Consider the following 11,146-nt stretch of genomic DNA (forward strand, 5'->3'; position numbering starts at 1 on the left):
GCCTGAAGCGTCGGATTTCAGAGCGGGGCGGGGAGTCGCCCACGCAGCCGGCCGCCCGCAGCCCTGATCCCAAGCAGGCGCGCGCCATGGGCATCTCGGGCCGCGGGAGCGAGTGGAGGATGCTGGGAAAGAGGTAACATGGCCACCGGCGGCGGAGCGGAGGAGGATCGACAGCGGGGCCGGCTGCAGCTCCCGCTGCCCGCGAGGCCCACAGCCCGCGCCGAGGAAGCCGACGGCGCCCGCGAGAAGATGGGCTGGGCGCAGGTAGTTAAGAACCTGGCGGAGAAGAAGGGCGACTTCCGCGAGCCGCGGCGGCGCGACGACGCGGGCAGCGGTGCGAGTGGCGGGCTCTGCAGCCCCGCGGGCCCGGCAGCCTCGAACCCCGGCGACTTCCCACCCGCCAGCCGCGGGGACCCAAAGGGCCGCCGTCGAGACCCTGCGGGCGAGGCGGCAGACGCCTGCAGGAAGAAGGGCACGGGAGACGCGAGTCGAAGGAAGAAGACCGAGGTGGCGGCGGCCATGGCGACCCCCGCCAGGCCCGGGGCGACCGAAGACGCCACTGAGCGACCGCTGCAGGACGAGCCTCCGGCCGCCGGCCCGGGTAAGGGCCGCTTCCTCGTGCGCATCTGTTTCCAGGGAGACGAGAGTGCCTGTCCGACCCGGGATTTCGTGGTGGGCGCGCTCATCCTGCGCTCCATCGGCATGGACCCCGACGACATCTACGCGGTCATCCAAATCCCCGGCAGCCGCGAGTTCGACGTGAGCTTCCGATCAGCGGACAAGCTGGCCCTCTTTCTCCGCGTCTACGAGGAAAAGCGGGAGCTGGAGGACTGCTGGGAGAACTTTGTGGTGCTGGGGCGGAGCAAGTCCAGCTTGAAGACCCTCTTCATCCTCTTCCGGAACGAGACCGTGGACGTGGAGGACATCGTGACCTGGCTCAAGCGCCACTGCGACGTGCTGGCCGTGCCGGTGAAAGTGACCGACAGGTTTGGGATCTGGACCGGGGAGTACAAGTGCGAGGTCGAGCTGCGCCAGGGGGAGGGCGGAGTGAGGCACCTGCCCGGGGCCTTCTTCCTGGGAGCGGAGAGGGGCTACAGCTGGTACAAGGGGCAACCCAAGACGTGCTTTAAATGTGGTTCCCGGACCCACATGAGCGGCACCTGCACGCAGGACAGGTGTTTCCGGTGCGGGGAAGAGGGGCACCTGAGCCCTTACTGCCGGAAAGTCATCGTGTGCAACCTCTGCGGCAAGAGAGGACACGCCTTTGCCCAGTGTCCCAAAGCCGTTCACAATTCCGTGGCAGCTCAGCTCACCGGCGTGGCGGGGCACTGAACGCGCGTCTGCCCGCCGGGGCGAACACACAGCCAGCTTACCCTTCTTAAGTGCCAAAACTTTTTTTTTTAAAGACCTTTTCTTTCTTTTTATCGTTTTGGAAGGAAATATTTTTAAAACCTGAAAGAGACATTCTCTCTATGCCTTTTTAAAACCACGTGTGCTCCTTTTCAGCCTGTTTGAAACGGCGAATTTTACCAATAAGGACTATTTGGAACTGTAGCGTGCAGAGACGTCGCCTGCCTCCCCCCTCTCTCTCCCGTTTTGCATTTGTTTTGGTACTTTCGCCATCACCTGGACCCCTTTGTACTTTTTACTACCTCCCTCCTCATACATTGCCTCCTTAGAAAATTTTTGCCCTTTGGGCTGCCTTGCTCATCTCTCTGCCTCAGTCGTGTGTCCCGTCCCCCCCCCCCCCCCCCCCCCCCCCCCGGGCCCAACGCGGTGTAGGCACTCCACCAAGACTCGAAAAAGTCTCGACTGGCTTTGGTCAAGAGTGCCTACCTTCCGCAGCTCTCCGCTGGGCTCTTTTCATTTGCTGCTTCTGTGATACCAGAATTTGTGAAAACAGTGTTGCTTATAAACGTGTGATCTGAGTAAGCTCAGAATGGTGGCCACGGGCCTCTCATAGGGGAGAAGCATGTCTACTTTGTGACAGCTCCTTGCGGTGGCTCAGAAGCCGATTTCTGCGGGAGCATGGAGCCCAGGCATTCCTGCTGAGAAAGACCCAAGCGGTGGTTTTCGTTGGATTTTCTTTGGGGGAGGTTGCTTTTGTTTTGTGCTTTGATGAGAGATGGGGTCTCACTGTGTAGCCCTGACTGGCTTGGAACTGGCTGCATTGGTAGGCCAGTCTGGCTTCAAATTTACATACAATGATCCTCTCACCTCCGCCTCCCTGAAAGGTGTTATAAAACTAACCAGTCGAGGTGAAAGACAGTAACTGCTTGATTCTCCAGCAGATGAATGAACCCAGAGACGTTAAGTGACTGGGTCAAAGTACACAGCTGTGTGGTGCCTCAGATAGTCCAGAGTAAGAGTCCCTGACCCCCCAGCCCGGTGCTCACCCCCACTACCTCTCACTTGACCAGTCTCCTCGACACTGGTGGGCCAAGGAAGTCTGCTCCCTCCAGGGTGGTGCCAGCAAGAAGTTGAGAAGCCATCCCCTGAGAGAGCAGAAAGGGAAAGCTTGTCTTGCCACTCCATAGTACTAGGAAGCAGGGAAAGGACCAGCGAACAGACTCGGCCGCATGCATCAGTCCTTGGAGGACCGCGTCCTACATGTTCCAGGGCCTTCCCCTGCCACTGTCCTCAGTGAAAAATGGTTCCCCCCAGTAAAGAAACTTGCCAGACGTTTACACTTGCACCTCTGCCTCAGCTGCTAGGACCCCTAGAGAAGCCAGAGAGCGCATCCAAAACCTTGGGCCTCTGCCCCTCAGGAGAAAGTAACCCGGAATCATGAGTGTTCTTGGGGAAACAGGCCAAGACAGAGGGCCTGGGTCCACTCCGTGTTCTCCAGTCGAGGTGAAAGACAGTAACTGCTTTCTTCAGTTTTTGTCTTCTCTTTGATGTTTTGCTATTTCCTTGTGGCTTAGAATGTAAAACCAATTGTTCAGATTTGTTCTGAATAAATATTTATCTTTCGTATTACTAACCGTGTATTTTTCTCCTCTAAGTGTTAGATGAAGCTGCATACCCTTCTTCCCTACAGGCCTTCTGGAGTTTGCCATTACTGAAGCCCAGTGCATTGGGGTTGCTTATTTTGTGTGAGCTTTTCAGGTTTGGGGAGTTTTCTTGTTTTAGGTTGTTTTGTGGTTTTGTTTTGGGTTCTTTTTTTGAGGCAGGGTTTCCTCTGTAGCAATGGCTGTCCTGGAATTTGCTCTGTAGACCAGGCTGGTCTTGAATGCAGAGCTCTACCTGCCTCTGCCTCCTGAGTGCTGGGATTAAGGACGTAGGCCACCATGCCTGGCAGGTTTTTTGTTTTGGTTTGGTTTTTTGAGACAGGGTTTCTCTGTAGATTTGGAGCCTGTCCTGGAGCTAGCTCTTGTAGACCAGGCTGGCCTCAAACTCACAGATCCACCTATCTCTCTGCCTCTGAGTGCTGGGATTAAAGGTGTCCGCCACCACTGCCCGGCCAAATTTTGTTTTCTAAGACACGACCTTATAGCTGGCCTGGAACTCTCAGTCCTGATTAGATCTCCCGAGTTTGCTGAGATTATGGGGACTCTTTGTGTGTGTGAGTGTGCGTGCGCGCGCCTCTTTGAGAGAGAAGGGAAAGGGGCCAGCAAGATCCAGTGCTTTGCTGCCCCGTGAAGGGCTTTCAACTTTGAAGTGTTCTGAAGGTCTGACGGTTACAAGATAAAGTTCCTAGCTACAGACTCTCAGAGTTGGCGACAGGAGGATTTTGGGGAACAGATCCGAAGCTGGGACCTAGGAGGAGATTGTCCTTAACCAGATCAGCCCCTCTCCTGGGGTCGAGAAGCCTTCAGAATCACCCCTCCGGAGCGACTCCCTCCCCTTCTTCCTCTTCCCCCATCTTCTCCCTTTGACAGTGCTTGTGGCCTCCAAGAGAAAGCGGGCTTTCAGCTAGCTCCCCACCCCCTTCCTCCCAGCAGGCTGTGTGCCCAGGAGCCAGTGTTTGAAGGAGGCTTCGCTCAACGCCCCTCCCCCACCCGTTGGAACCCCGTGGAAGAAACTGCTTCCCTGCCCATCCCCCTCTGCATGCATGCCTGGGCCTTCTGCAGGCGGAACACACAAAACCTCCCCCAGCTTCCTCTCCCCTTTGGAGCGCAGCCCCGGAGCTGCAATTCCTCAGGGAGGCTGCCGGACTAGAGCCTTTGCATTTTTCAGAGCCAGTCCCTGCTGCAAACAGGCCCAGCGTGGCGCTCTACTGAGCCGCCATCCAGCAGATAGGGCTACGGTGGAGATGGGGACAGGTAACCCAGCCGTCAGCTCACAAGTCACATTCACTATTGTAGATACTTGCTGTAGCAAAGCAAACCCGTCTATCTAGAACTTTCTGAAGCAGATAAATGTCCCTAGATGAGGCAGGGGTCTTGACTGAGACCCACACTCACAAGGAAGAAAGACCAGGGGGCTCGGGAAGAGAAACCCAATAGACGCCGCCTGAGCAGACAGCCGGCAGGACTGGGGGTCAGCTCAGGGACAGGGTGCTTGCCCACCATGCCATGTACAGACAGAATTCAGGCCAACTACGGGTTGCAGATGTGGCCCTCGACAAGGCCTGGAGATGACAGGGCTAGTAGGTTGTACCTAAGAACAATGTTTCGTTTCAGGGCTTCCAGTCAGGCCTCCATCTGTCCCCTTAAACGTTCATAAAAGCCCCTTTGAAAGTATCTGGACCTCAGCAGTTCCCTAGTTACACAAACTGATAGACACATGCAGGGGGAAGACCCTGTTGAACAGGGAAAGTTGGGTCAGACTAGGCTCAGCGATAATTTCCCATAGAAAATAGTTTAAGTGGGCCCGGTGCAGTGGGCCATGCCTTTAATCGCAACACTTGGGGAAGCAAAGGCTAGCCTGGTCTACACATAGTGAGTTCCAGGACAAGGACAATCCGGCACTGCACAGCGAGACCCTGTCTCCAAAAGAAAACAAAAAAAAGCTCTTAAGAGACAAGGAAAGGACAAGGTAGGGAGATGATCAAGAGAAAGCAAGAGTGCTGATCTAGGCAAAAGCAATTAAAGTAAGCACTGGGAAGAGTCTAGAAACTGAGTGAAACCCAGAGCTCCAGCCCGGCTGTGTGTACATACCACTGTAGGAATTAAAACTGGATGGGCCCTGAGTGGGGTGGTAGCCTTGACATCTAGATCCCTACAGAGCTGAGCTGCCCATCCCCATGGGAAACAGGAGGCCACTGCAGGAAGTTTGAGGGCACACTGCTGGAGCTAACATCCATTCTGTGACAGTATTCCTGCCATAGACGGAAGGAATGAATTTATTGGAGCTCAGTTTCCTTCCGTCACGGTGGAGAGGACGGGATAGACAGAGCAGCCTACAGTGGCCAGGAACGGAAGGAATGCTACCAACCTCCCAGGAGAGTTCCAAGCCTGAGAGATAAAACAGGATCCACACAGCAGGGGTTTTCATACTTTCACACTCCCTCAGTAAATCGTCCATTTCTCAATGGCCTACCACGCCTAGGATGTGTGCATTGTCCAAGGCTATCATGACCCTGGCTCTAGGACTCCTACGAGCAGGTACCGGTCTCATGCCTTCGTCCACTGGCACCCTCTCCTTCCTCTTTTTCTCAAATGGAGTACTGGGGGCTAGTCTGTGCCAGGCTCTGGGTTCAAAATGCCACCGACAGAGGAGATCAGGAGGAGGTGGAATTACGGGAAGTTTTCTTTGAGAGTGGCTCGGTCCAGCTTCTCTCCAGGTGGCGGTGCGTGTCCCTTTCAACCCCTGCGCGGGGGCCCCAGTGCTCTCTCTACAGGCCGCCCTGCCCCCTGCGCAGGGAGCTGGGGTAGCTCCCGTCTGAGTTGCTCTTTCAAGCCTTGGTTGCCATGGGAACGGCGGCGCGGGCCTCTGTGGTCCATAACTCACGCTCCAGGGACCCGGCCAATGGACAACAAGCTCCGTAACGCAGCTAACCAATCGGCAGGCTCTCCCGACGGACTGCCCCGCCTTCTGCCACCAATGAGAACTAAGACTGTCATCCTTATGGCTTCTGTGGAACGGGACTTTATTATTATTTTTTTCAAAAGGAATTCTTCAAATTAGAAGAAAGTGGAGCAAGGCCTCTCTGCCAGCTGCAGCCCGAGTGGTCTTCACTCTCATTCTGTATTAGAAGATCAAACAATACATGCTGTCTCTACTAAAGAAGTTTCAGGCCGTGAACATAATCGACCACGGGCTTTATGTACCCTGGCTACGCCAGTTTCTTTCGTAAATAATCAAGAAGTGAGTCATCTGTCTTTGTTCTTGTTTGTTTATTTAGGCATGTTGAGACAGGACCTCACTATACAGCTTTAGCCTGGCCTCTCAAGTCCTGGGTTACAGCTCAGCATCACTTGGTCCCTCCTCCTTGTTGATCTTTTAAATACAAATTGCAAGCTGGGTGGCGAAAGACTGTCATACGAACTCGTGGCCTCTGCAGGCACCAGACAGGCACATAGCCGGCATTCATACATGCAGAGGCAAAACACTCACATAAAAGAAAATAAACCTTTAAGAAAAACTTTTTGAAACAGTTTTAGAATAATAAGAAAATTGTGCATACAAACGTTCCATCGACCCCACCCACCGTTAACTCTGTAATTAGCACCATGTATCAATTCGGTATGTTTGTTTCAAGTAGTTGCCCAATACTTGCTTACATCAGGAGAACAGTATTGGCTACTGAATCCAGGCCGGACACATATTAGGAAAGCCCTCTACAGCTGAGCTGCATTTCCAGCCCATTTATTTTTAAGAGGCAGGGTTTTGCTCAGACATCCTAGCTGGCTTTGAATTCTCTCTGTACCTTTGAACCTGTGGTCTTCCTGCCTCAGCCTGAGGAACTGGCATATACCACCAGGCCCAGTCACTAATGTTCTTTCCTATTCCCAGATCCACTGGGCATGCCATGTGGCCTTAGGTTGTCTCATTAGGCTCCTCCTGGCCATGGCATTTTATTTTCTCAGACACTAATGTGACTGACCTCTATTTATGCTGAATTTGATCACCTAGCTGAGATGGTTCCTGCCAGGTTTCGCCAACATAAAATGATCCCTCCCCACCCCTTTTCAGGCTGGGAAGGTGGCTCAGTGAGGAAGAGCACTTGCTGGGCAAGCAAGAGGACCTGAGTTCAAATCTGCAGAACTTACACAATCACCACCCACACCTCCTGTCCTCGTGCTGGGGTGGTGCTGAGCCAAGGATTGCTAGGGTTTGCTGGCTGCCAGCATGTGCCAGCCTAGTCCTGGGGTAAATGGGAGAATTTTAAAGGAAATGGTTGGAAATAGAGCAGACACTGGTATCCTTCTGTGGCCTCTGCTCAGCTATGGGCTCACATACATCACACATTCCACACAGAAATAAGACCAAAGTGTCGCTCCCTTTCATTGTGGACTCTGTCAGGAAGTCGCTCTTCTCAGCCAACTGTGCACGACAGTGGGGAGTCAGGCTTCATCTCCACCGAGAGTGGACTATACATATTTGCTAAGCATTTGTCTTCACTCAAGATGAGTTTTTTTCTCTGTAGTCACTGATCTGCACATAACACACAGATGCCCATGAACACCTAAAGCAATAGCCCAACACTAAGTTCCGTTTCCACCACACCAGCTTGATTTTTCAGTCTTGCTAATTGCAAAGTTATTGATTTTTCTTTAATTTTCAATACTCTTATTAATTTCTTGAGAATTTCATACAATATATTTTGATCATTTTCACTCCCACTCCTCTTCCTAACTCCTTCCAGATCCACTCCCTGCTCCCTACCTCCAGATTCACTCTGTATGCTGTGAAGTTGAATTCTAATGAATGCATACTGTGTGCCTATGATTATGATTATATCCTACGGAAGTTTATACCCTACTACCCTAGAAGAAAGTCCATCATTCATTTATTTCAAACCACTCATCCCAACCTGCAGCCACATCTTTCTTACTATTGCCATATCTGTATTTTTTCGTTTAATTTCATTTGGATTAGGATTGTTTTGTTTTGTTTTGAGAAAGGGTCTCACGTAACTGAAGCTGGCTTTGAAATCCACGTGTAATAGACTTGACTTTGAACTCCTGATCATCCCTCCACTTCCCAAGTAAGTGCTAGTCAATGCCACCATGTTAACCTTGGTGCTTTTTGTTTTTGTTTCTTATGACAGGGTCTCAAATCTAAATAAATAGATACAAAGAGTAGATGTACAATCGAGTATTTCTGTCATTGCTGTTGTGGTAGCCGGCACTTGCTGAACCCTCGACAAATCCCGGGGCGTGTTTATTATGCGCCCTTATTTTTCAGGTGAGGGAACAAAAGCAAACTGAAGTAACTCCCCAGAGACTTACGACACTGAACAAAGTTCACCAAGTTCAACTTAAAACCTAAATACTTGGTTTTTTTCTTTTCTTTTCATGTGTGTGCATATCTGTATGGGAAGCCAAGGTTGCAATCAAGAATCTCCCTTAACCGCTCTTCCACCTTATTCTTTGGGGCAGGGCCTCCCAATCAAACCCAAAGCCAGTATGCCAGTCTCACTGGGCGGCTTGCTCCCTGGGTCCCCCTGCAGGCGCCATGCCACTCTATTTCTGTGGACTCTAGAGATCTAGAATATGGTCCTCTTGTTTGTGCAGTGGGTGCTTTAACCACTGAACAATTGCCCCAGCCTCTGTACGTTTGAAAAATTTAGTGTCTCTGTGTGCTAATATGGGCGCACGCATACCACACTGCAGTGATTGTGCAGAGGTCATAGGTCAGCCTTTCCCAGACTTCTGGGGATTGAACTCAGGTTCCCAGGCTTGGCCCCATCATTTTAAATAGCATCTCCTTCTGTAGCCCAGGCTAGCATCAAATCTGAGGCAATCCTCCTTCATCAGCCTCCCAGGTGCTGAGATTATCACATCATACTGTTAGGGTTTTTAATACTTCGAAGTTTCACAAAGTTGTTTTTTGTTTGTTTGTTTTTAGTTTATACACACCCCAAAAGTCCCCACAGTTTAAAACCTCAGGACAGGAAAGAGATTGTCAGCACTTTATTTTTTCAAATAAAGACAAGGAAAACCTCCATTCTCTGCATCAGTGCAGCCTGGCAGAAACGCACAGCAGGCCACAGTGTGGTTTGGAAGTTTCCAGCAACCACATCAAAAGAGATGAAAAGAAAACCAGGCTGCTCCCTGCACACCTGCAATCCCAGCACTCAGGAGGCAAATGCAGACGAGGCAGAGAGAGTGAGGCAGAGAGAGTAAGACCTTGTCTCAAAGAAACAGAACCCACATGGTGTTCACAACTGTCTATACCTTCAGTTCTTTTAGCCTCTTTGGGCACCAGGCACACACGTTGTGTGCACACAGATATGCAGGTAAAACATTCAAGAAACATAAAAATCAATCTTAAAAAAAATTAAAATGCAGTCAGCCTTTTGTTAACACAGTGTCACCTCAGCACTGAGCCAGAGAAAATCTCACTCCTACAAGATCACACTGATGGTTCAGCCTGAGGGGTTTTTTTTTTGTTTGTTTGTTTGTTTTGTTTAGCTTTTCGAGACTGGGTTTCTCTGTAGTTTTGGAGCCTGTCCTGGAACTAGCACTTGTAGACCAGGCTGGCCTCAAACTAACAGAGGTCCATCTATCTCTGCCTCCCAAGTGCGCGCCACCATCGCCTGGCTCCAGCTGGAATTTTAACTGTAAGCTCTACATGGCTTCCCACCTGTGACAGGTAACATTCTACAAGCCAATTAATTAAATTCAAAGCACCTCCAGTCACGGTCATCCCTACCCCCAGAAACCAGAGGCAGCTGCCTGCACTCGTTTTGAGGAAAATTCCTCCCTGCACACATCTGATTCCTGTACAGACATGTCTCCCTTCGTTATGATATGAGTCTGCGTTTTTGCACAGCAGACTCAGGATAAACAATGACACCACACTGGCTCTGAGGCTGAAGAATCTGGGCTTGAATTATTCCCATCCTGTAAGTTCATGTGGCCATTTGAAACATTTTACTTTAATTTTTTAAAATAGTTTTTTTTATTACATTTATTTATTTTGGGAGAGGAAAGAAGGTACGTGTTGCTGGGCCATGGTAGCACTCTGGAGACAGTGAGGCCAGCCTGGTCTACAAAGCAAGTTTCAGGACAGCCTGGCTGTTACACAGAGAAACCCTGACTTGGATAAAAATAAAAAAAAACAAACTAACTAAAAGAAGGTGGTACATGCCACTGTGCCTACCTGGAGGTCTCAGGACAACCTGTAGGAGTTGGTTCTCTCCTTCCACCATGTGGGTCCCAGGGACTGAAGTCAGATCTTCAGACCTGGGTGCAAGGGCCTTCCCTCACTGAGCCATCTTGCTGGCCCCTGCCTAAAATTTTAAGACACCTCAATGCAGGCAGATCTCTGTGAATTTAAGACCAGCACGGTCTACAGACTGAGTTCCAGGGCAGCCAGGACTACACAGAGAAACCCTGTCTCCAAAAGCAAAACAAAACAAAACAAAAAACACCAAAAAAAGCAAATAAACTTCAAAGTGTAACTCTACAGCTTATAATTTAGTAAAGCTCAGGCTGAAGAGATGGCTCAGTGGTTAGAGCACTGGTGGCTCTTGGAGAGGACCTGAGTTCAATTCCCAGCATCTACATGGGGGCTCACAACCATCTAGAACTCCAGTTCTAGGGGCGCAAACACTTTCTGACTTTCATGGACACATGCCACGTATATAAACATGCAGGCAAAACATTCATTCACATAAAAATCAGTAAAATTCTATTTTGACTGTTTAGTAAAATATTTTATCCAGTTTGAATAACTAATTTAAAATTATTCTATTATTTGTTTATATTAATAAATTCTTCTGTAATTAATTACTGAATTAATTCAGTTACTGAAATTGGCTTTCATGCACTTATTTTTAATTTATTTGAGTTTTTGTTTATTTCTGCTGGGGATGGAAGCCAGGGCCGGGAGCTGAACATGCTGAACTACAGAGCCACAGTCCCAGTTAGCTCTCTGTTCTAAGATTTATTTATTCATGTATTTTATGTATATGAGTGCTCTGTCTTCATGAATACCAGAATAAGGAATCTGATCCCATTACAGACGGATGTGAACCACCATGTGGCTGCTGGGAATTGAACTTAGGACCTCTGGAAGAGCTGTCAAGTGC

At 50.1% G+C, this 11,146-nt stretch overlaps 1 protein-coding gene across 1 annotated transcript; it reads left to right on the forward strand.

Moving 5' to 3' along the window:
- Zcchc3 (zinc finger CCHC-type containing 3) lies at positions 1-2,979 on the forward strand. Its single transcript, XM_050151282.1, has one exon. The coding sequence runs from the start codon at positions 139-141 to the stop codon at positions 1,330-1,332; it is 1,194 nt and encodes a 397-aa protein (XP_050007239.1). The 5' UTR covers positions 1-138; the 3' UTR covers positions 1,333-2,979.
- Positions 2,980-11,146: the final 8,167 nt, after the last annotated feature.

This window comes from Alexandromys fortis, unplaced genomic scaffold (genome assembly GCF_014885135.2).
Source record: "Alexandromys fortis isolate MF-2015 unplaced genomic scaffold, M_Fortis_MF-2015_v1.1 scaffold_27, whole genome shotgun sequence".
In the NCBI taxonomy this organism is placed as follows: Eukaryota; Metazoa; Chordata; class Mammalia; order Rodentia; family Cricetidae; genus Alexandromys; species Alexandromys fortis.